The 25519-nt window shown below is 42.4% G+C and overlaps 1 protein-coding gene across 1 annotated transcript in view; it reads left to right on the top strand.

The window, feature by feature from the left end:
- Positions 1-25519, top strand: part of edc4 (enhancer of mRNA decapping 4) — an 80663-nt gene that overhangs the window by 8607 nt on the left and 46537 nt on the right. Inside the window, 6 exon segments of the mRNA XM_061677481.1 lie at positions 405-567; positions 739-850; positions 16836-16935; positions 17138-17324; positions 19413-19560; positions 19905-20009. Coding sequence (XP_061533465.1) covers positions 405-567; positions 739-850; positions 16836-16935; positions 17138-17324; positions 19413-19560; positions 19905-20009 — 815 coding nt within the window.

Genomic DNA, 25519 nt, shown 5'->3' with positions numbered 1-25519 from the left:
TTCACTTGAAATAGGTTAAAGTGAATATCTGTTCCAATGCTTTTGCGCACCAAAAAAAAAAGGTCACATTACAAACAATGCAATCATATCTTGTTCGTTTTTCAGATGTCCATGAAACTAATAACTGTTGATCTCATCTTTTGATATCAAAGACAACAGTTTTCAGTCGACAGTAAAAACAATGTAATTGGCCTCACTGTTCCAAAACATTTGTGTGATAAAACTAGCCAGTTTTGTTGAACAGGCTTGATGATGCACAGTATTGTCGATGGGAATCAATATGGTCATCTGCTACCATGGATTTTTAAATTATTTAATTTTGTGTTACGTAGGCATATGTTGACCCATTTTTTTCCCCCCAGTCATCATGAAATCACCTGAGTGAAATGCATTTCATCCCTCAGGTGCAGAATCAGGTGATGGCCAAAGACGGTTGTCTTTTAATGGTGAGCTGAACGGGCTATTGGGTGCAGCAGGTCTTCTTGGAGCTGGTGATTTGACAGCCATGTCAGACTCGCCCAGACCAATTTCCGCAGTTAACAGCATTGCTCAGGATATCCAGATAATGTTTGTTTGTTTTAATTACTCACTTTTGCTACTTTCACAATTTCTGTCAAAGTATTTTTATTTCCTTCCTGTCATGTAATTTGATCACCCAAAATGTTAAGATTTCTTTGTTGTTGTCTTGAGTTCAAATGAAATGACATGATTTTATTTCAATGACTGCTGCAATTTCAGCCGCCTTTCAGGTGATGATCAGTCTACCTGTATCCCCATCACCTCGGATAATGTGGAGATTGTTGCCAGTCAGGACTCAAGCATCAATAGCAAAGCTCGAGGTAGCAACATGGTAAGATTTTGAATATTTCTATTTGTCCTCCTGCCTGCTAGTGAGTGGTGGGATACAATGGATTCTTAGATTCATATTCCTCAAAACACTGCTGCCACTGAGATTTTTTGAGTGTACATACAGTCACTGAAATAATTATTAGGCCACCTTTGTTTCTTCAATTTCTTGTTCATTTTAATGCCTGGTACCATTAAAGCAGGGGTCTTGAGCTCAGTTTTGTCATGGGCCACATTGTTGGTATGGTTTCCCTCAGAGGGCCGTTATGACTGTGAAACCATATAAATGTTTCATTGCCTCATCAAGAGTATTTCGTAGCAGCTGGTCTATAGAGGGTGATCGGGTGCCACTCCACCGCTGCTGAGTCACCTTGAAAAGGCCAAAAAGTGAAATAATGAAAATGGAGTATTATAATAAAAATATTACAAATTATATGGATATCTATTTTTAGTAGGCTTTACACGATCAGGATTTTTGGGGCCGATCACAGAATCAGTGAGTTTAAAAAAACAATAACCGATCCGATCACAAGATGGGGCAATGTCTATTTAAGTGACTTGTTAATTTACTGTATATACTTGTATACTGAGTATCTTCAAACGTATTCATTCTCTAGTCCAGTGATTCCCACCCAGTGTTGTAGTGGCACATTATTCTGCCATGAGCAATCTTCAGGTATGCTGTGCGAAAAATTTTACTTAACTGCTCAAAAAATTATTCATTTACAAGAAATGTATCTTTGTTCCTCTAGTTATGCCAGTGAGGCATAGTGACAGACAGAACAAATAAATTCTCTTCTGTTAGATGGCAGGAAGTACATACAGTAATTACTGTACATCTACTTTTTGTGACATTTTTGTTTGCTGGTATGCCGTGAGATTTTTCAATTGTAAAATATGTGCTTTCGCTCCATAAAGGTTGGAAATCACTGCTCTAGTCAGATCGTGTATTCTAATCAGTCAGGTCAAACCATCATTACATGACAGAAATAATGGGAGCTAACTTACTGCAGTTGAATTACCTTATTGTAATTAAATTACTTCACACACACCGAAACTTTAGAGCATGATTCGACATAACACTGGGATGTTTACGCACAACTGTTAGTGCTAGCACTAGCTTGCTAGGCTACATAACATTTTGTTGCCTGCTTGCAAGCGGTATTGTATTCAAAAAGTATGTGAAAATACCTCAAGCAAGCCTTAAATGAACGTAATCTCCCAAGCACCGGTGACCATCAGCACGTTTTCCCCCATTTTGTTCTTCTAATACACACGTCCCGATGTCGTTGACGTGGTAACGAGTGTATCCGGTCACGTTTGAGTTGACGAGATAAAACCCAGTGATCGTAAAAGACGGGATGCAAAGATTTTATTGTAGTAGTTTGACATGGTAGTGCAATTGTGAAAGACCACATTTGTTTTGTAATCTGATCCACTCATTACATGTTGTTCGTCTCAGATGTGTTGTCTGTCCCACACCGCCGACATGTTTTTTTTTTTTTTTTTTTTTTTTTTTTTTTTTTTTTTTTTTTATATAAATAACTTTGATTGTCAGATATTTAGAGTACTACGTCAAAGGACATGCGACAAGGCTAAAAATAAACCAGCTTTTGAATTCAAATATACTGTACATGATGGCGATGCAGAGTAAATGTCTTTTGTCATTGATCGGATCGGCGAATTATGACATTAAAACCGATCAGCATAAAATGCTTATTATCGGCCGATAAGGATCAGATCGGTGTAAAGTCTAATTTTTAGACAAATAAGATAAATAATATACAGTTACTGAAGCGTAAAATTGATTAGTTTATCCCTGGTTGTCTCTTTTAATGACACAGCTTCCAGTTTAGGGCGCCTGAACGTTTTCCCATTAACTCTTGCTAAATGTTTAACATGCACAGTCGCTCCTCATGAAATACAAGATATTGCCAAGGTAGACGTTAAACAGGATTACTGTTAAACTATTCTTACCCACATCAAGTGACTGTTAAAATAGGTTTGGTAAAAAAATAAAAATAAATGCTTGCAATATCTCAACATTATTTATTGCGTATGACGAAATGAAATTCTGGTCCAGCTATTAGTAAGAATCATGGAAGTTGAGCTCAGTTAAAAAGTAGCGGGCCGCATTTGGCCCCTGGCCTCGGTTTTGACACCTGTGCACTAATGGTATATTACCTGAAGAATGCAATGCATCTGACTCCATAATATTTTGTCCTTTTGACATGTTTAAGCTTGATTGTTTAAGCTTGATTGTTTAAGCTTGATTGTATTCGCAGTGATTCTGCTTACGATCAAGATGTGGGTGTATATCCTCACTCACTATTCGTGAGGACGTGCACGAATGACTAGCGAATCAGATTCGAATTGTGACTCCTTGTACAGTATTTTCGCGACCATACGACCCATTGTATTAAAAGGCGCAGTCTCAGTTACGGGTCTATTTCTGTATTTAACAGATGCATAAGGCGCACCCGTATTATTGGGCGCAGGCATGGTAAAACATACGCTAGCTTATAACATACGCTAGCAAAGGCAGCAGGAGCAAAACTGAGTTTGGTTGTACTTTATTGAAGTATTTTAACAATTTACTCAGGTTTTTTTTTTTTTTTTTTTTTTTAAATCAATCCTCATCCACAAATCCAACAAAGTCTTCATCTTCTGTATCCGAAATGAACAGCTGGGCAAGTTCTCCATCAAACATGCCGGGTTCCCTCTCGTCATTGTCGTAGTCAGTCTCGTTGGCAGGGGGGTGTTCAGCAACGATGCTGGCGTTTCCTGCTTCCTCCACTTGCGAACCATGGCGTTTCCTGCTTCCTCCACTTGCGAACCATGGATTCGTTGATCTTGAATTCTCTCGCGGCTGCTCGATTCCCATGTTTCTCAGTGTAACTGATAGCTTGCAGTTTAAACTGTGCATGTCTCTTCGTAGGTGCCATTTTCAGGGTTCCTTGGCCAAAACGATGTTGATTTGCACAATGCACATACCGGCACTATATACCTACTGGGGGCATGCCTTTAGTGTCCTCTTTCACGCGCACCATTCCCCCTTCAACGTCCGCATGCTGTCCTCAGTCACGTAAGCGTGTCTCGTTGTAGGTGCCATTTTCGGGGGGCCTTAGCCAAACCGATGCACATACAGGAGCTATATACATACTGGGGGCGTGTCTTTAGCCTCCTCTGTCATGCGCACCCTTTCCCCTTTACGTCTGCATGCTGTCCTCAGTCACATCCGCCTTCCTCTATATAAGCAGCGTGTCGGCAGGAAATGCTCCCAGTCAGTCAAGCGGAGCGCTCATCAAAGTCACACAACAATATTTACAGATTTTGGAACTCTGTGCACACATAAGGCGCGCCGCATTATAAGACGCCCCGTCCATTGCGACTTATGGTCGTGAAAATACGGTACTATTCAAAATTAGAGATGGATGATGTCATAGTCCAGTGAATGAAAAATCCAATGTCCATATTTGAGAACGATCTATAAACTTAAATACTATTCAGTTTTGCATCCATTTGTTATTGAAAAAACTACTAAACAATGTTTTCCGGTAGATAATTTTTATGTGTGAAAACGTGTGTCGTTCAGCGTTTCAATGCAAGATGGCAATGCTGACCCTCTAGCGCAGGGGTGTCAAAACTCATTTTCACCATGGGCCATATTGACATTATCGATGCCATCGAAGGGCTAGTTCGAAGAGAGTATATGTAACTAAATGTAATGTAAAATAAATGTAACTATACTCCTCAATATAAAGGGCGGCGGCATTATAAAATAGTGTGCGCCAAGCATTATTCTGCTCCAAAGCAAATTTGCTTTGGAGCAGAATAAAACTGCATCATACACTCCAGGAATCCCCCCCGTTTGCAAAGCAGAGGACAAGTCCCTGCCCGTATATAAAAATTGAATATTTTTTTTGTTCTTTGAAGTAAATGCGGTGTGGCAACAGTTGCAGCGATTGTTAGAATACAGTAAGTAGAATGTTGTTCTTTGATTCATTGCGATTCAAATGCAATAATTCACAATCTGCCTACTCCCCCCCCCCCACTTGCAAGTTAACTTGACTCACTTCTCCTGCACACACATCCTGAGAAGGTGAACATAAACCTACACAATATCATGGAGCAGGAAGTTTCCAAATAATGATTTTGAGCTAATTTTCATTTCCTGGCTTGTAATGTAGAGACCTATTCAATGGAGTTAACCTAATCTCTGCCGAATCCCATCGCACTATAAAACATAGATGCCAAATGTCAAAGGACCTTGTCGCAACACCTCTTGGAGTGTATGCAGACTCGTTTATTGAAATCGGCTCACACAGGCGGCTTAACACAACAGCAGCAGCATTTCATAAATTATACTTCAGTTTTTTTCCCGTTTCCCCCCGATGCAACAGTGAAAAGATCATATTTTTGTTGTACTTAGTTTGAAATTGTTGAATTTCTATGCAAATTGAGTAACTTTAACAGCGGTATTAAAAACTTTATTGGGGGCTGTCATATTTACTGATCATGTGACTGGATAATGCGAGAGTGACACATACTCAGTCTATGGACAAGTCACCACAATGAGTAATGATTATGCCTGAGCAAATTCTTCTAGTCTTGCTCCTGAAAGGATTATGCTGCGTTCACACTGGACACGAAGCCAAGTTTTAACTCGTGTCACTTGTGGCAGTTTGATCGCGGGTGTTCATTTGCATCTCTCACGCCACAAGTAGCCTACCGGAGAAAAGAAGGGGCCTAGGCCATATCTCACTGACGGGAACATTGCCGAGCCAGCCAAGGCTGATCAGTCGCGCAGCAACTCCAGCACCTGGGAGACCAAAAATATGGCTTGCGCTCTCACCAGGAAGATGTCTCAGACTTCTCCAGACAACGTGACAACCAATTCACCCGGAAGTTGCTGATATAGGCCTAGATACAGTACATATATACTTTAATTAAATATCTAACGATATTTTGTGTGCGTGCGTGTGGTTTTAACAACTGAGATTTAAAGTTATTGACTGATAGCAGAGAGCAGACATACCGTAATTTCTCCTATATAATGTGCATTCCCCCCCAAATCTTCAAAAGTCACATTATACATGGGTGTAAGGAAAATGAAGAAAATAATTTCACATTGTATATATGTTGACAGGTACATAGGGGTTGTGAAAAAGGTGTACTTTCATTCCATTATATGTTATGTCTAATGTGGATATAAATTACGGTATATTTTCACCCCTCACCCGAGAATCAAGGCCTCTTCCCATGCTCGTTTTTTAAAATATAAAAATCCATAACATACAAAATATTTGGGATTTGGTTCTGATATTTTCTGAGGTTGAAGTGGGCATAATTAGAGATGCCCACATACATTTTGGCGATGATTAGTTGCAGTTTTGTGACATTAAGCAGAACTGAGATTTATTTAGTTAAAAAAAAAAAAAAAAAAAGTTTTGTTTTACATGGGGGGCCAAGAATACACCACGTGCAGAATTATTAGGGAAGAAAGCATTTTGACCTTATCACTTTTAACCATATTTCCTCGCTCCCAGCTGAATAAACGGATTTAAGCAAAGGAGGTGCAATGCATTCGTGTAATGTGTGGGTGTGGCCAAAGGAGATCAACACCCTATATAAAGGTGTGTGTAATTGTTCGGCTGCTTCTTTTGACAAAATGGGCCAAAAGAGAGATTTAACTGACTCTGAAAAGTGAAATTATCAAAATTTTCTCAGAGGAATGCACGCCGATTGTACACAAGCGGATGGCACAGGCCGCGGCCAGAGGCCCTTGTTAAAAAAACAAACCAAAAAAACAAACAAAAGTCAGACAATCAATGAGTTGGTGTCTGCTGTGGTCAGTGATCATGCTGCTGCGCAATGCGCTGCTGATTGGCTTTTGCAACACGGCTTTATGCAAGTTTGTCACACTGATTCAAATCCTTTCAACAAGAGTGAAAGGAGGCGAGGCGAATATTCACTTTTGCTCCAACGTTGTGGGCATCGCACTTTTGTAATGGCTGTACGTGATCATGTGGTACAAATAGTTCAATGTCTGGTGTTTCTCTTGTTAGCCTGATTAACTTTGTGTCACACGTTATTCCTGTCACCTGGTGCCATTTCGTGCCAACTTGTGGCGTTTATATTGAGTTTACATGTAATCACGCCACGTGAAACATCCAATTAGCGTTCGGTGTAAGGCTGCATCGTTTCGAACCAATGTGACCAAGCAGAGAGATCGTCCTTCGGATGAGGAAGATGTTATCCGAAGCTTATTTCATGCAAGAAAACAGCTTGCGGCACTACAAGTGGAACAGGAAGTCGGCGACCGGTGCACATGCAATCAGAAAAATAATTTTTTAAACAAAATAAATTGATTGTCAATAAATAGAATAATCATGGGACTCCAACATAGTTTTCTTTTCCTCCGCTTAGTGGTATTGGAAAATGATTTTTCTGAGCAGCCTCTGTGATATGTTTTTATGTGGTATGTACGCATTACATTTGAAGAGAGGGAAGTACCGTATTTTCCGCACTGTAAGCCGCACTTAAAAGCCTTTAATTTTCTCAAAAATCGACGGTGTGCCTTTTAACCTGGTGCACCTTATGTGTGCACTGAGTTCCAAAATCAGTAAAAATGTTGTGCGATATTGGTAAGCGCTCTGCTTGATTGACTGTTGCACCATTTCCCGCCGACATAGGGACGTAATACTTACACTACGTACGCTGGCAGTGATAAACCAATTGGAGAACATTACGTAAAGCCACGTACAGTACGTACGCTTACCTCCGCCACTCCTCCGGTAGGTATACTGTACTACCGGTATGCTGCAAAACATTTGTTTGGCTAAGGACCCCCGAAAATGGCATCAGCGAAGAGACATGCCTACGAGGCACAATTCAAACTACAGGCTATCAGTTACGCGGTTGTAGCCGCGAGAGAATTCAAAATCAAGCACAAGAACAGCCAGGAGAAGCGTCTCTACAGTCACCATTCGACTGAAGGCAATAACGATAGCACAAGACATGACGATCGAACACCTTCAAGGAGGTCCGTCTTTGTGCTTTCGCAATCCGCGCAAGGACTACCGTGGTGCAGCAACTGCCAGCGAACTCAAACCGCTGGTCATTGGTGTAAACAGGACATTCAAAGTGAAGTTGCGAGCGGCGTGGGAGCGATGGATGAGAGACTGCGAACACACCGTTACTAAGACTGGGAGGCAGTGCCGGGCGAGTTACCCCACCATATGTGAATGGATTGTGGATGCATGGGCTAAGGTATCTGCTTTGACTGTTGTCCGAGCTTTCGCGAAATCATTGCTGAACAGCCAGCCGGCAACGAGAATGCCTCCGACGAGTACGAAAGGAAACCCGGCATGTTTGATGGCGAAATTGCCCAGCTGTTCAATTCAGATACAGAAAATGAGGACTTTGATGGATTTGTGACAAAAGATTGATCAAAACATTTGTATTTTAAAATGTGTAGTAGAATAAAGTTCAACCAAACTCAGTTTTCTGCTTCCGTTACCTTGTTTTAGCATCCGCCGAATAATACGGTGCGCCTTATGTATGGCAATGTATGTAAGTACAGAAATAGACCCCGTAATTGAGACTGAGACTTACAATCCGGTGCGCCTTATGGTGCCGAAAATACGGCACCATATTTTTTCATTTTTATGTTATTTTTTATTTTTTTTTCTTCAGCCATTCAGAGGTGGACTTGCGCCTCTATCCGCGCTCCTTTCCACCAAATGGGACACAGTCTCTCCTTCGGGGCCTGGTTGGTGGGGGTGTCTCGCTCTCATGGGGGCGTTGGTGGCAGGGCGCGGGTTGGCTGGGGCGGGGGTGACGTTGAGTCCCTGCTGCCTCCTCCAGGTGGCCGGTTTTCGGGGCGCCTTGGTGGACCACCCTGGATCCCTCTGTATGAGAGGTTTCCCCCTTTAATCGGCCGCTCTCGGGTAGACTCATGGGCCCGACCACGCCTCTCAATTGGGTGGGGTGGGGTCCTCAGCCCCCGCGGTGCAGGCACAGCAATTACAGGACACTTCTGACAGTTACTGTGCATGCGAGATGGTGTTAATTCACTTGCGTGTGTCCGCAGACGCACACCCCTGGGACTTATTCGCTGGGTGTGGGGCCACTCATTCATTGTGACAAATAACCTTTTAACTATGCGAATTTCTTTGGTATCCCCTCACTTACAACACTGGTCTTAGATGTTTATAATTTATATAGCCACTCCTCCCACACTTCAGTTGTACAGCCGGATCCACGACCCCTGTACTGCATGCTTCCCCTCCTGTCCCTGTCCTGTCCTATATTGTCTTGTCCTTCCCTCACATGGTGTAGCACTACTGACCCATCCATCCAACACTCGAATCCCATGTCATTGTACTAGTTATATGCTGCTTTACATTCAACTTGTTTACTGCTAGTGCTTTGTTTTTTGTCTTGTCATATATTTAGTTACCTTTTCAATCTCTCTCCTTTGTTTTTTTTTCTCTCCCCTTTAAAATATTTGTTCTGAATGAGTGTAATTGTCAATAAATATCCATCAGAATACAAAGAAACCACATTGGCAGCTTAAAAAGTCCACTGTGGCACAGTAGAACTCTTTCTTTCTGCTTGACCTAACAGCCGAACAGGACAAAAAAAAAAGTTATTTTTCTTTTTGAAGTCAATGGCACGCTACTCGTGTTTACATTTAGACGAACAAAAACAACAGCTTTCATGTACTGTAGTATGTCTGGCACTGTCTGCCCAAACGTGGATGTTTCAGCCCACTTATAACTTGAGGAAACCCCTTGCAGTAAATTGCAGATGTAGTTTTGGCTGTGCATACACACACACACACACACACACACACACCAATATAAGAATTTACACATTCACATTTTATTTTAATTTTATTGATGTTCATGCTGTGGTTAAATCAGAATATGCTATTCACTCACTGTACTTTTTACTCTTACTTTTTTGGAGCACTACTTTTTACTTGAGTCACATTGTCAAGTAACAGTCATCTTACTTGAGTACAATATTTGGTTCCTCTTCCCACCTCTGGAGCTGACATCCTCTATTGCTACTCATATGTTTAAGCAACATTTTTGCTCATCAGATCAGTCAGTGTCGTATTTGTTGCACTGGTCTTTTGTATTTTCGCATTGAGGTGGTACCGCTGGGACCTGGTTGTGGTCCCAGCGGTACCACGAAGCACACGTAACATCAGCGACAAGAGCTGATCCGCTAGTACATCTTGTATTAATTCGGAAACGCGCCTACAATTATCTAACTAGTTTCCGGATGTTAATGTTAAAGTGACGGAGCGATGTTCGGGATTATGTCACTACACAGAATTAATTACTGTATTTTCACGACCATAAGGCGCACTTAAAAGTCTTAAATTTTCTCGAAAATGGACGGGCGCCTTATAATGTGCCGCCTTGTGTGCGCACCGAGTTCCAAAATCTGTAAATGTTGTGTGACTTTAATGAGCGCTCCACTTGACTGACTAGGAGCATTTCCTGCTGATGTGCTGCTTATACAGAAGAAGGCGGATGTGACTGAGCACAGCATGCAGACGTAAAGGGAGAAGGCTGCGCGTGACAGAGGAGGCTAAAGACACGCCCCCAGTAGATATATAGTTCCGGTATGTGCATCGGTTTGGCTAAGGACCCCTGAAAATGGCACCTACGAAGAGACACGATTACGAAGCACAGTTTAAACTGCAAGCTATTAACTACGTGGAGGAATATGGGAATCGAGCAGCCGCAGCTGTGAGAGAATTCAAGATCAACGAATCCATGGTTCGCAAATGGAGGAAGCAGGAAAACGTTTCCGCGGGAAAAAAAGAAAAGGAAAACGTGGAAACAAGGCGAGGTGGCCCGAGTTGGAAGACCAACTCGAGGAAGCAGGAAAATGAGCTTCGCCAAGTCAAAAAGATGAAGCTGAGTTTCTGCGTGGAAATAAAGAAGAAAAACAAAATCCGGAAACAAGGTGATGTGGATTAATGAGCAAAGAACAGCCGGGAGAAGCGTCTCTGCAGTCATCATTCGGCTGAGTGCAATAACTCTGATCTTTCCATTTCGGGAGGCTTGACGAACCGCTCGACATCCATGTAAACAGGGCGTTCAAAGTGAAGTTGTGAGTGGGGTGGGAGCCATGGATGACAGATAGCGAACATAGCTTTACTAAGACTAGGCAGCGCTGGGTCAGTTACGCCACAATTTGTGAATGGATTGTGGATGCTTGGGAAAACGTGTCTGCTAGCACTGTTGTTCGAGCGTTTGTAAAAGCCGGCATCATTTCTGAGGAGCCGCACAATGACGAGAGGGAACCTGCCGTTTGAAATGGAGAACTTGCCCAGCTGTTCATTCAGATACAGAAGATGAGGACTTTGATGGATTTGTGGATGAGGATTGATAAAAAAATAACGTGAGTACATTGGTAAATACTTCAATAAAGTACAACCGAACTCAGTTTTGCTCCCGCTACCTTTTTAAAAACTTTGTTTTAGCGTGCATGCATGCTACTGTATGTTTTAAGATAGCGTGTGTTTTACCATGCCTGCGCCCAATAATACGGTGCCCCTTATGTATGTGTTAAATACAGAAATAGACCCTGTAACTGAGACTGCACCTTTTAATACGGTGCGCCTTATGGTCGTGAAAATACGGAAACTTCAAAATTTAGAAATGGCCAATCAAAACGGAAAAATACTGTAGTTAATATTTTCCTGGCGGATGCATTTGGGATTAGCCTTTGAAGTTGGTAATAGTGAAAAATTAAGTGAAACAGACAATGATTCTAGTCAATTATTGTCCAGAATGAGAGTGCTTAAAGAGGAAGATGCTATTCATGTGGCACAACCTGAAGCAGGCATCAGATGCAGGTGGAGATGGGCCTGGCTCAAGTTGGAGGCCAAAACAAAAAAGCAAAGAAATAAGGCAAATTTAATTTTACATCTTAAATAAATGTTTTTCTGTGGGAAGACAATGTTTATTTTGCCTTATAATACTCTTAGAGTCTTCCAGATTGCTTAATTTATTTTAAAATCCCCCCTGATATTCTCTGCGGGGGATCCCCCCCAGACCCTCCCCTTCCAATGTTTTTTTTTTTTTTTTTTTGGTCACTTTTTTCATGCCTTTGGTGTTTGCATGTCTGCTAATGGTGGAGTCATGAACACTGACCTTAACTGAGGCAATTTAGGCCTGCAGTTCTTTCGACAGATATTGTTTGGGGTCTTTTGTGACCTCTTGGATGAGTTTGTTCTTGGGGTAATTTTGGTCGGCTAGCTACTCTTGGAAAGGTTAACCACTGTTCTGTATTTTTGCCATTTGTGGATAATGGCTCTCACTGTGGTTCGCTGGAGTCCCAAAGCTTTAGAAATGGCTTCATAACCTTTTCAACACTGATAGATTTCAATGAGGTTTTCTAATTTTTTTGTTTTTTAGATTTTGGCATAATCTGGCTTTTGAGGATGTTTTGATCTACTTCTTTGTCAGGCAGGTCCTATTTAAGTGATTTAATTATTTTTTTTTTGGCTTGAGAACAGGTTTGGCAGTATCAGGCCTGGGTGGGGCTAGAGAAATTGAACTCTGGAATAATAAACCATCATTATGTTTTACCGGGGTGGGGGTCAATCACTTTCAAACAAGGCCACGTGGGTTTGAATTTCTTTTCTCTTTTTTCTTTTTGTTTTATTTTTTTATTTGACTAATATTTTTGTTTTATTTGACTAATATTAAAATTTGTATGATCATGGGATACATTTATGTGTGACAAACATGCAAAAAAAAAAAAAGATATCCAGAAACACTTTTTCACACCACTGTATTTTTTCATGGTTGGAGCAATGTCAGCCATGTGGAGATAGGCATCTGTAAACTGTACTTCACAAAATGGATGATTAACTCCTCAGGTGGCGACTGCGCTCCCATCATGAAGCCTCAAAACAGGCAGCTTCTGATTAATTGCCAGAGACGTATTAAAAAGTTTTCACAAATCCATCTATTTAGTGCCAAAGACTTATTAATACGTTTTCTGAGGTTTTACATTTTTTATTTTAAAAAAATATATATTATTCTTGTAATAGAGGGTTTGGCGTAGCTCCACAATATGTATCAAAGGCTTGGGAAGGATTTTAGTATGATACATTGAAAAAAGATGGCAGCAGTGGCTTTGATCAGAACTTTGTCAGCATGATCACAGGAAGACATTTGTTGAGGGGCCCATGTGGGCATGGTGGGGAGTTGTCGGAGCGTGGTGAGAGAGAGAGATGGTGATCGACAAAGCGGAAAAACATGGATAAATACAAACAGCTTACTCTAAAACAGACTTTTGCTAACGCCAAAAAGGATGATCGATGGTACGTCATTCCCAAAAAAGGGGAAAGAGATGACTCTACGACAACGAATGGCATGTAATGCTGGTCGCATCGGGTGTTTGAAGGCCTGCGGTGAGATGGCGACCGTATCACAGTCCACTTCTGCCGCAACATGGACTGCCAACGGAGATTCGGACTCGCATTACAATGAGCCTGATCCGGATTCATCCTTATCTGGGAGCAGCGGGGCGTCCTCCCGAGCCCCCAAAAAGTCACGGAAGAGGTAAGAACTTGGTAACTTCAAAGCTAACGTCCATAGCCTGAGCGATGACTCCGTTTACCATTTTTATCATGCAACGTGCACAAATAAGCACAACAGTTTGTCCTACTACACTACACGTTTACACATCATGCATCCTTTAAACAAAAATGTGGAGCATCGATGGCTAGAATGAATCTGATTAAAAATTTTTTATTGGTCTTTTATTTATAGACTAGTGCATAAACATCCAATTTTCAGACAATGTGATATGATATAAATGTGTAATGTTGACTTTATTTAAAAAAAATAAAAAATTGTTTTAACCTTTCCTCATTGCACTGTCGTAATAAATATTTTGTGGTAATTGTACATATTTCTATAAATTGCAGTTAGTGGATCCAGCAGCAGATGTGCACCCACACCTATTGGCAAGAAAAGTGAAAAAAAAAATCATTTTCCACCACACGGCAGTAATAATGTTTCATTTTTAAGCTAACTGTTTAAATTTGATCATTTACAGGAGGTGCATCAAGCAGTAGTGGGGCTGTTCATTGCTGTTTGTCTGCTGACTGGGAACCCACAAAAGTCCCCCCCCCCTCTTTCCCCAACACACACACACACACACACTGCTGTACAGATTTCAAAGTTCATGTATCATCAGTTTGAAAATGCATGTTATACTTTTAAATAAACTATTTTGCACTCAAAATACCTTTTTTTGTGTTATGTTGTTAGAGTGGGTACGGGAAGTATTCAGACCCCCTTAAACCTTTCACCTTGTTATATTGCAACCATTTGACAATCATTTAAGTTAAATTTTTTCCCCCTCATTAATGTACACACAGCACCCCATATTGACAGAAAAAAATGGAATTGTTGACATTTTGGCAGATTTATTGAAAAAGAAAAACTGAAATATCACAGCCATAAGTATTCAGACCCTTTGCTCAGTATTTAGTAGAAGCACCCTTTAGAACTAATAAAGCCAAGAGTCTTTTTGGGAATTATGTTTTTGACACCAGGATTTGGGGATCCCCGCTGCTATTCCTCCTTGCAGATCCTCTCCAGTTCTGTCAGGTTGGATGGTGAATGTTGGTGGACAGCCATTTTCAGGTCTCTCTAGAGATGCTCAATTGGGTTTAAGTTAGGGCTGTAGCTGGGCCATTCAAGAACAGTCACGGAGTTGTTCTGCCACCACAATGCTTCACTGTTGGACTGTATTCGACAGGTGATGAGCAGTGCCTGGTTTTCTCCACTGATACTGCTTAGAATTAAGGCCAAAAAGTTCTATCTTGGTCTCATCAGACCAGAGAATATTATTTCTCACCATCTTGCGGAGTCCTTCAGGAGTTTTTTTTTTCTTTTCTTTTTTGTAGCAAACTCCATGCGGGCTTTCAAGTGTCTTGAACTGAGGAGAGGCTTCCGTCGGGTCACTCTGCCATAAAGCCCCGACTGTGGAGGGCTGCAGTGATGGTTGACTTTCTAGAACTTTCTCCCATCACCCAACTGCATCTCTAGAGCTCAGCCACAGTGACCTTTGGGTTCTTCTTTACCTCTCTCACCATGGCTCTTCTCCCCCAATTGATCAGTTTGGCCGGACGGCCAGCTCTTGGAAGGGTTCTGATCGTCCCAAACTTCTTCCATTAAAGGATTTTTAGACAGGTGTGTGGCTTTCCTAATCAAGTCCAATTAGTTTAATCAAACACTGCTGGACTCCAATGAAGGTGTAGAACCATCTCAAGGATTATCAGAAAAAATGGACCGCCCCCAAGGTAAATGAGTGTCGCAGCAAATGGTCTGAATACTTATGGCTGTGTGATATTTCAGTTTTTCATTTTTAATAAATCTGCAAAAAAAACTAAGAATTTTATGGCTGCAACACATTCCAAAAAAGCTGGGACAGGTGGCAAAAATGACTGAGAAAGTTGAGGCATACTCATCAAACACCTGTTTGGAACATCCCACAGGTGAACAGGCTAATTGGGAGCAGGTGGGTGCCATGAATGGCTATAAAAGGAGCTTCCCTGAATTGGCCAGTCATTCACAAGCAAAGATGGGGCGAGGTTCACCTCTTTGAACAAGTGCGTGAGAAAATAGTCGAGATAAAATGTTCCTTAACGTACAATTGCAAGGAATTTAGGGATTTTATCATCTACGGTCCATAATATCATCAAAAGGTTCAGAGAATCTGCAGAAATCACTGCATGGAAGCGGCAAGGCCGAAAACCAACATTGAATGCCCGTGACCTTCGATCCCTCAGGTGGCACTGCATCAAAAACCGACATATATGTGTAAAGGATATCACCACATGGGCTCAGGAACACTTCAGAAAACCAATGTCAGTAAATACAGTTCGGCGCTACATCTGTAAGTGGAACTTGAAACTCTACTATGCAAAGCAAAAGCCATTTATCAACTTCTCTGTGCCCGAGCTCATCTAAGATGGACTGATGCAAAGTGGAAAAGTGTTCTGTGGTCGGACGAGTCCACATTTCAAATTGGTTTGGGAAATTGTGGACGTCGTGTCCTCCGGGCAAAAGAGGAAATGAACCACCCGGACTGTTATGGACGCAAAGTTCAAAAGCCAGCATCTGTGGTGTTATGGGGCTCTGTGTTAGTGCCAATGGCATGGGTAATTTACACATCTGTGATGGCACCATTAATGCTGAAAGGTACACATACAGGTTTTGGAGAAACATATGCTGCCATCCAAGCAAGGTCTGTTTCACGCCCCTGCTTATTTCAGCAAGACAATGCCAAACCACATTCTGCACGTGTTACAATAGCGTGGCTTCGTAGTAAAAGTGTGCGGGTACAAGACTGGCCTACCTGCAGCCCAGACCTGTCTCACATTAAAAATGTGTGCCGCATTGTGAAGCGTAAAATACGACAACGGAGACCCCGCACTGTTAAACAGCTGAAGCTGTACATCAAGCAAGAATGGGAAAGAATTCCACCTACAAAGCTTCAATAATTAGTGTCCTCAGTTCCCAAACGTTTATTGAAAGTTGTTAAAAGAAAAGGTGATGTAACACAGTGGTAAACATGACCCTGTCCCTGCTTTTTTGGAACGTGTTGCAGCCATAAAATTCCAAGTTAATGATTATTTGTTAAAAACAATAAAGTTTATCAGTTTGACCATTAAATATCTTGTCTTTGTAGTGTATTTTATTAAATATAGGTTGAACATGATTTGCAAATCATTGTATTCTGTTTTTATTGATGTTTAACACAACGTCCCAACTTCATTGGAATTGGGGTTGTCCTCAGTTATTGACTAATGAATTGAGTTTGGTGGGAATTAGTTCTGGTTCTGGCAGACATAGTGTTTCATATATCAGGTATTGATTGACCTTTACGAATCTAGTCTTAATGAATTGTGAATGGTGAATTTCTTTTTCTTTTAGGTGAAGATTCAGCCTGTTGCCAAATATGACTGGGAGCACAAGTACCATTATGGGAGACTTATTGCTGTGTCAAATTCTTTCACAGCGTATGCAATTCGAGGTTAGTCCTGGATTCATCCTTTTCTTTTTATATGAAATGCTAAATGCTAACAGGAAACATGACAAACATCGACATCATACTGTCTTAGTTTTATCTTACTACAGATTTTTACATATGTAATAAATACATTCAATTGCATTATCTTTGTTTTCTGTGCTCCATGTTGCAGTCTTTTCTATCAAATAAACACATCTTTCCTCAGGAGCCAACAACCAGGCTATGATACGCGTCTTGAGTGTGGACACAGCAGAGCGTTCCCTTCTGAAAGGCTTCACCGGTGCTGTCACAGATCTGGCTTTTGCCCACCTTGACTCACCTCTGTTGGGTTGTGTAGATGAAGCTGGCAACCTTATGGTTTGGGAGCTCACATGCACCAGCAGTACAATATTGTATCCTGACCAGAAGCTCTGCCGTAAAAATGTCCTTTCATTTCTATTAAATCCAATTTTGACTTTAATCTTGGAGAATACCAGCTATCTTGGACAAAGACGTATATTTAAAGTAACCAACAAACTGCAACAAACGCATTCTCAAAAACGGAAGAACTCATGCATGTCATTGAAATACTTGAGCTGGAATTTTACCCATACACAGACAGTAGTGTGGAAAAAGTGTTTTCACCATTCGAGGTTTCTTATTCTTTTGCATGTTTGTCACACTTAAATGGTTCCCATCATCGAACAAATTTGAATTATAGTCAAAGACAACACTTGTTAACACAATGCAGTTTTTAAATTAAGGTTTCTGTTATTAATAGAGGGGGGAAAAACAAACCTACATGAGCCGCCTTTTTAAGGTTATGCCACAGCATCTCAATTGGATTCAGGTCAGGACTTTGACTAGGCCACTCCAAAGTCTTCATTTTGTTTTTCTTCAGCCATTCAGGGATGGACTTGCTGGTGTGTTTTGGATCATTGTCCTGCTTCAGAACCCATGTTCGTTTCAGCTTGAGGTCACAAGCAGATGGCCGGACCTTCTTCTTCAGGAATCTTTTGGGGACAGCAGAATTCATGGTTCAATGTATCACAGCGAGTCTTCCAGGTCTTGAAGCACCAAAACAGCCCCAGACCATCACACTACCACCACCATATTTCACTATTGGTATGATGTTCTTTTTCTGAAATGCGGTGTTACTTTTTACACCAGATGTAATTAAACACAAAAAGTTGAACTTTTGTCTCGTCACAGAGTATTTTCCCAAAAGGCATATGCATCATCAAGATGTCTTCTGGCAAAATTGAGACAAGCCTTAATGTTCTTTTTGCTCGGCAGTGTTTTTTGTCTTGGAACTCTGCCATGGAGGCCATTCTTGCTCATTATCTTCCTTATGGTGGAGTCATGAACAGTGACCTTAACTGAGGCAATTTAGGCCTCCAGTTCTTTAGATGATATTGTATGACGGTGGGGTAATTTTTGGTTGGACGGCTACTCCTGGGAAGGTTCATGTTCATGTTGTTGCCATTTGTGGATAATGGCTCTCACTATGGTTCGCTGGAGTCCCAAAGCTTTAGAAATGGCTTTTTTTAACTTTTCCATAATGATAGTTCTCAATATTTGCCCACTCTCGTCCTTATTGTTGTCAGGAACACTGACCTTAACTGAGGTAAGGGAGGCCTGCAGTTCTTTAGAAGTTGTCCTCAGTTCCTTTATGGCCTCCTGGGTGAGTCATTGCTGTTCTCTTGGGGTAATCTTTGTAGTTCAGCCACTTCAGGGAAGGGTCACCACTGGTCCATGTTTTCTCCATGTGAGGATAATGGCTTTCCCTTTTGTTCGCTGGAAACCTAAAGCTTTAGAAATGGCTTTTGTAAATCTTTCCAGACTGATTGATGTCAATTACTTCATTTGAAAACTGTTCTGGAATTTCTTTGGATTGTCTTTTTTTTTTTTCCCCCCCTCCAGCTCTTTTAGATCTTTTGTCTGATTTGATTTTGTCAGGACAGATTCTGTTTAAGTGATTTCTTGATTGAACAGGTCTGGCAATCAGGCTTGGGTGTGATCAGTAAAAATAACCAAAAATTGTGATTAGCCACAATTAATTCATGATTTAACAAGGTGGGTAATTGCTTTTTCACACAGCGCATGGTAACTGAATCGTTTTTTCCCCCCCTCCTTAATAAATGAAATAATTTAAAAACAACATTTTCAGCTCACTTGGGTTCTATTTGTCTGATATTTATTTTTGTTTGATCTTAAAGTTGGGAAACTATGCAACAATATAACAATTTGAGAAGGGGCCAATACTTTTTCACGGCACTGTATTTTATGTTTACTTGTTGTCTTTGACAAATATTTAAATTAATTTGATAATGGGAAACATTTAAGTGTGACGAACATGCATAAAAATAAGAAACCAGGAACGGGGCAAACACTTTCACACCACTGGATTTGATATTATGCACACTGGATTTGATATTATGCACACACAACCGCCCAATAATATTCGGTTCCTCATGCTTTCCTTAATCCATAGCCCTAAGAGATCAGATAGTTGTTCATATCCGAAGGCCATCGGACACTCCACTGAACTTGCATCGGCGTCTCATCTGGTGCCCTTTCATTCCAGATGATAATGAGGACAACCCGGATGACACCAGCCAGACCTTGGCCCTTCTGCATGAAGACAGGGTATTTGTTTAGTGCAAAAACTTGACCCAAAGCAAATACCAGAGACCGTTATTAATATAGCAACTTGCACTAAAACTAAGCACATTTTAGCCAGTCATAGGGCTCCACAATGAAACCAAAATACAGTTCGAAAGCTCGCTTGTGCTTGGCAGAGTACGCCAAGCCATTTAAATAGCAATTGTACTTCCGCTTTGGTGGCTGTGATGATCATTAAAAAGAGGATCTGGCACATAGCTTTCTTGGCCATTTCAAACCCCATCAACAGTATAGCCTCACAATAACTGTATTTCTGGATCATGATGTGTCTTTAAACATACCATAGTTGTAATTTTGTCCTTTTTTAGGCTGAAGTGTGGGACCTTGAAGTCTTGAGGGCCAACAATGCTTGTTGGCCTGTTGATGCCACAGATTTGAAAGAAGGCCTCATCACAGTGAAGGGATATACCCAGGTATGACTTGTTGTACAGTATATACAAATGTAGTATTTAAAGCAAGGTTTAAGATCCATGTCCGCTCCAAAATAGTTTCATTCATTGTTTTTATTTGTAGTTTTCAAATTGTCCCCTTTATCTGTGTACCATTAGAGGGAGACCGGTATCATACATGCAAATCAGTCGGCTTTCGGCGAAATTTGCCATTTTGAACTCAAAATAGGCCATTTACATAAATCTTTTTGATCCAATGAGTTTTTCCTGGAAAGGGGGTGGGGTGGGGGGTTCGCAATCGCTGTCACTGATGTCATGGGCTGTTTCGTACTCCTTGACCGCTGGCAGCTAGAGCCATTCCACATATCCACCATCAAGACACAGATGCAATTGTGAATATTACTCTGCGGCAAACTAATATGCAGCCTGAGGTTCCGCCTCTGCGCTCAAAGTCGCAGGAGTTGACGAGACCAGAAAAAAACTTCTGCCGCTTCTGGTGTTAATAAGTCACGATACTTTTACTCCGTTACTATGATCTAAATGTCGCTCGCTACTTTTATTTATCAATTATTGGTTATTTATCAACTGGTTCGTGCGTGAGACTAAGACTTCGACTTCTGCATCGGGCGCTGTTTCCGTCATCCAATTCAAGCGCGAGTGACGTTTAAGTCTAGTTCACCAATCAAACGACACAAAGTCACATGAACTCACACAGTGTCTTCCATTGGGCTTTCTGGACATAGGTATTCACACAAGCTAAGCCTGCCCCATTGATCGTCGTGCGCACGTGGCGACCATGTTGGGAAGGTCGTCGTTACCATGAAGGCAACGGCGCGCTACTCTTGTTTACATTTAGATGAACAAAAACAACAGCTTTCATATATTGTAGGATTTGTCTGGCACTGTCTGCCCAAACGTGGATATTTCAGCTCAGTTATAACTTGAGAAAACACAGTGCAGTAAATTCCAGATGTTTTTTTGTACTTTTGACTATGCATACGCACTCACAGCAACATCAGAATGTGTACATTCAGATTTTATTTTGTCTTTTTTAATTTTGATTTAATTGATGTTCATGCTGTCGTAAAAAATAAAAATAAATAAGTCACTCACTATTTACTCAGTATTTGAGTAATAATTTCAAGTAATTTTTTGGAGGACTACTAGTTATTTGAGTCACGTTATTGTCAAGTAACGGTACACTTAATTGAGGACAATGTTTGGTTACTCTTTCAATATTGCTACTCTTACGGTTAAACAACATTTTTGCTCATCAGATAACCCAGTGTGGTATTTGTTGCGCTGGTCTTGTATTTTCGCGTTAAGGTGCTGGGTTGGTGCCCTGGTTGTGGTCCCAAGTGGAACCGCGAAGCACACACAACATTGGCGACGAGCTGAACCGGTAGTCCATTTTGTATTAATTAGGAAACGCGGCTACAATTAGTTTACTGATGTTAATGTTAAATGTATTACGCGACGGAGCGCTGTTAAGGATTATGTCACAACACAGAATGAACTAACTTCAAATTCAGAAATGGCCAATAAAAACTGAAAAATATTGTACTTAATATTTTCTTGGAAGATGCACTTGGGATTAGCCTTTGAAATTGGTAATAGTGAAAATTCAAGTGAAACAGACAATGATTTTAGTCAGTTCTTTTCCAGAATGAGAGTGCTGAAAGAGGAGAATGCTATTCATGTGGCACAGCTTGAAGCAGGCATCAGGTGCAGGTGGAGATGGGCCTGGCTCAAATTGGAGGCCAGAACAAAAAAGCAAAGAAATTAGGCAAATTTAATTTGAATCTTACATTTGTACATCAACATGTACTTGAGCGGTGTAAATATTTTTTTCTGCTTGAATAATATTTTTTTTGGCTTATTGTACTCTTTAGAGTCTTCCAGATTGCTTAATTTATGTTAAAATAAAAAAGATTCTCTGCGGGGGCTCGGGGGATCCCCCAGACCCCCCCTAAAATGTGTTTTTTTTTCCTTTTGTCACCTTTTTGATGCCTTTAGTGTTTGGATGTCTGTGGTATGCACACTTAGAATCACTGGTATAAAAAATGAAAACCCTCCCAATTATGATTGACAAAATCATTGTGTGGGAATTGGTGCATTTTCTTCCTGTTCACAGATGACACCCCTCCTTGAGCCATCACCTAATCGTGGTGGAGGGGTTTGTGTGTCCCAATGATCCTAGGAGCCAAGTTGTCTGGGGCTTTATGGCCCGGGCAGGGTCACCCATGACAAACAGGTCCTAGGGGAGGGACCAGACAAAGCACGGCTCAAAGACTCCTTATGATGACGACGAAAAATCGAAAAAATTTTGCCTTGCCCGGACGCGGGTCACCAGGGCCCTCCTGTGCAGCCAGGCCTGGAGGTGGGGCTCGAAGGTGAGCGCCTGGTGGCCGGGTCTGTACCCATGGGGCCCTGCTGGGCACAGCCCAAAAGGGTAACGTGAGTCCCCTTTCCCATTGGACTCTCTTCCACTCTGGAGTTGCCCACGGTGAGAGGCGGCAAACAGGTGTTGCCGCCTTGCTCGGAGCCTGGATATTGGGGTTCACCCCAGTGGACGAGAGGGTAGCCTCCCTCTGCCTTCGGGTGGGGGACTGGTCCTGACTGTTCTTTGTGTCTGTGCACCAAACAGCAGTTCAGAGTACCCACCCTTTTTGGAGTCCTTGGACGGGGTGCTAGAGAGCGCTCCCACTGGTTTCTCCATTGTTCTGCTGGTGGACTTCAATGCTCACGTGGGCAATAACTGAGACTTGAAAGGGCCTGATTGGGAGGAACGACCCCACCCCGATCAGAACCTGAGTGTTCTTCTGTTATTGGACTTCTGTGCTCATCATGGACTGTCCATAATGAACACCATGTTCAGGCATAAGAGTATCCACACGTGCACTTGGAACCAGGACACCCTAGGTTCGGTGATTGACTTTGTGGTCATGTCATCAGACTTGCGCCCGCATGTCTTGGACACTCGGGCAAAGAGAGGGGTGGAGCTGTCAACTGATCACCGCCGATGGTGGGGGAAGATGCCAGTCCTACCTGGCAGGCCCAAAGGTATTGTGAGTGTCTGTTGGGAACGTCTGGCAGAATACCTTGTCAGAAAGAGTTTCAAATCCCACCTCCGGCAGAACTTACCCACGTTCCAGGGGAGGCGGGGGGACATTGAGTCCGCGTGGACCACGTTCCGTGCCTCAATTGCTGAGGCGCCCGACCGGAGCTATGGCCATAAGGTGGTCGGTGCATGTCGTGGCAGCAACCCCCGAACCCGTTGGTGGACCGTGGTAAGTGATGCCGTCAAGCTGAAGGAGTCCTGTCGGGCCTTTTTGGTCTGTGGGACTCCTGAGGCAGCTATTGGGTACCGGCTGGCCATGCGGAATGCAGCTTTGGTGGTCACTGTGGCAAAAACTCGAGCGTGGGAGTAGTTAGGTGAGGCCATGGAGAAAGACTTCCTGAGGCTTGGGAGAGATTCTGGTCCACCATCCGGCGTCTCAGGAGGGGGAAGCAGTGCACCATCAACACTGTGTATAGTGGGTATGGGGCACTGCTGACCTCGACTCGAGACGTTGTTAGTAGGTGGGGACAATACTACGAAGACCTCCTCAATTCCACCGACACGCCTTCCCATGATGAAGCAGAATCTGGGATCTCTGAGGCGGGCTCTCCTATCTCTGGGGTTGAGGTCACCGAGGTGATTAAAAAGCTCCTCGGTGGAGGATCTCATCCCCCGGGGGTGGATGAGATCCGCTTGGAGTTCCAAAAGGCTCTGGATGTTTTGGGGCTGCCCTGGTTAACATGCCTCTGCAACATTGCGTGGCCATCTGGGACAGTGCCTCTGGATTGGCAGACTGGGGTGGCGATCCCCCTTTTTAGGAAAGGTGGACCGGAGGATGTGTTTCAACTACAGGGTGATCACACTCCTCAGCCTCCCTGGTAAGGTCTATTCAGGGGTACTGGAGAGGAGGATCCGTCGGGAAGTTGAATCTCTGATTCAGGAGGAGCAGTGTGGTTTTCATCCTGGGCGTGGAACAGTGGACCAGCTCTACACCCTCGGCAGGGTCCTCGAGGGTGCGTGGGAGTTCGCCCAACCAGTTTACATATGTTTTGTGGACTTGGAGAAGGCTTCCGACCGTGTCCCTGAGGGAGTCCTGTGGTGGGTGCTTCGTTAATATGAGTTACTGAACCCTGGTGTTTCGCCTGGTCCATGTTTTCTTTTAAGAATTGTACTCATCTTACAAATTCTGCCTGGGTAATCAAACATATGAGCACAACTGTGTGTTTTCTAATTTACAAAATCTAAGTAGGGCTGTGAATTTCAAAATAAGAGAAAATACATTTTAAAAAAGGGTTACGTGTTCAAATAAAGTGCTAAGAAAAAGTGGGACACTGAGAGGACCGAGGAGAGGCGAAAGGAATACATTGAGATGCGACATAGGGCAAAAGTAGAGGTGGCAAAGGCCAAACAAGAGGCATACGATGACGTATGCCAGGTTGGACACAAAAGAAGGAGAAAAGGATCTATACAGGTTGGCCAGACAGAGGGATAGAGATGGGAAGGATGTGCAGGCAGGTTAGGGTGATTAAGGATGGAGATGGAAATATGTTGACTGGTGCCAGTAGTGTGGTTGATAGATGGAAAGAATACTTCAAGGAGTTCATGAATGAGGAAAAGGAGAGAGAAGGGAGAGTAGAAGAGGCAAGTGTGGTGGACCAGGAAGTGGCAATGATGAGTAAGGGGGAAGTTAGAAAGGCATTAAAGAGGATGGAAAACAGAAAGGCAGTTGATCCTGATGACATTCCTGTGGAGGTATGGAAGCATCTAGGAGAGGTGGCTGTGGAGTTTTTGACCAGCTTGTTCAATAGAATTCTAGTGTGAGAAGATGCCTGAGGAATGGAGGAAAAGTGTGCTGGTGCCCATTTTTAAGAACAAGGGTGATGTGCAGAGCTGTGGGTACTATAGAGGAATAAAGGTGATAAGCCACACAATGAAGTTATGGGAAAGAGTAGTGGAGGCTCGACTCAGGACAGAAGTGAGTATTTGCGATCAATAGTATGGTTTCATGCCTAGAAAGAGTACCACAGATCCATGTTGATGGAAAAGTACAGAGAAGGTCAGAAGGAGCTACATTGTGTCTTTGTAGATCTAGAGAAAGCCTATGACAGAGTATCCAGAGAGGAACTGTGGTACTGCATGCGGAAGTCTGGAGTGGCAGAGAAGTATGTTAGAATAATACAGGACATGTACGAGGGCAGCAGAACAGTGGTGAGGTGTGCTGTCGGTGTGACAGACGAATTTAAGGGGGAGGTGGGACTGCATCAGGGATCAGCCCTGAGTCTCTTCCTGTTTGCATGGGTGATGGATAGGCTGACAGATTAGGTTAGACTGGAATCCCCGTCGACCATGATGTTTGCAGATGACGTGTTCTGCAGTGAAAGCAGGGAGCAGGGGGAGGAAAAGTTAGAAATATGGAGGCATGCACTAGAAAGCAGAGGAATGAAGATTAGCCAGAAGTAAGACAGAATATATG

The sequence above is a fragment of the Phycodurus eques genome, chromosome 5 (genome assembly GCF_024500275.1).
Source record: "Phycodurus eques isolate BA_2022a chromosome 5, UOR_Pequ_1.1, whole genome shotgun sequence".
Classification (NCBI taxonomy): domain Eukaryota; kingdom Metazoa; phylum Chordata; class Actinopteri; order Syngnathiformes; family Syngnathidae; genus Phycodurus; species Phycodurus eques.
The sequence above is the reverse complement of the archived record's forward strand: the minus strand, read 5'-3'. Positions and strand labels throughout refer to the sequence as shown.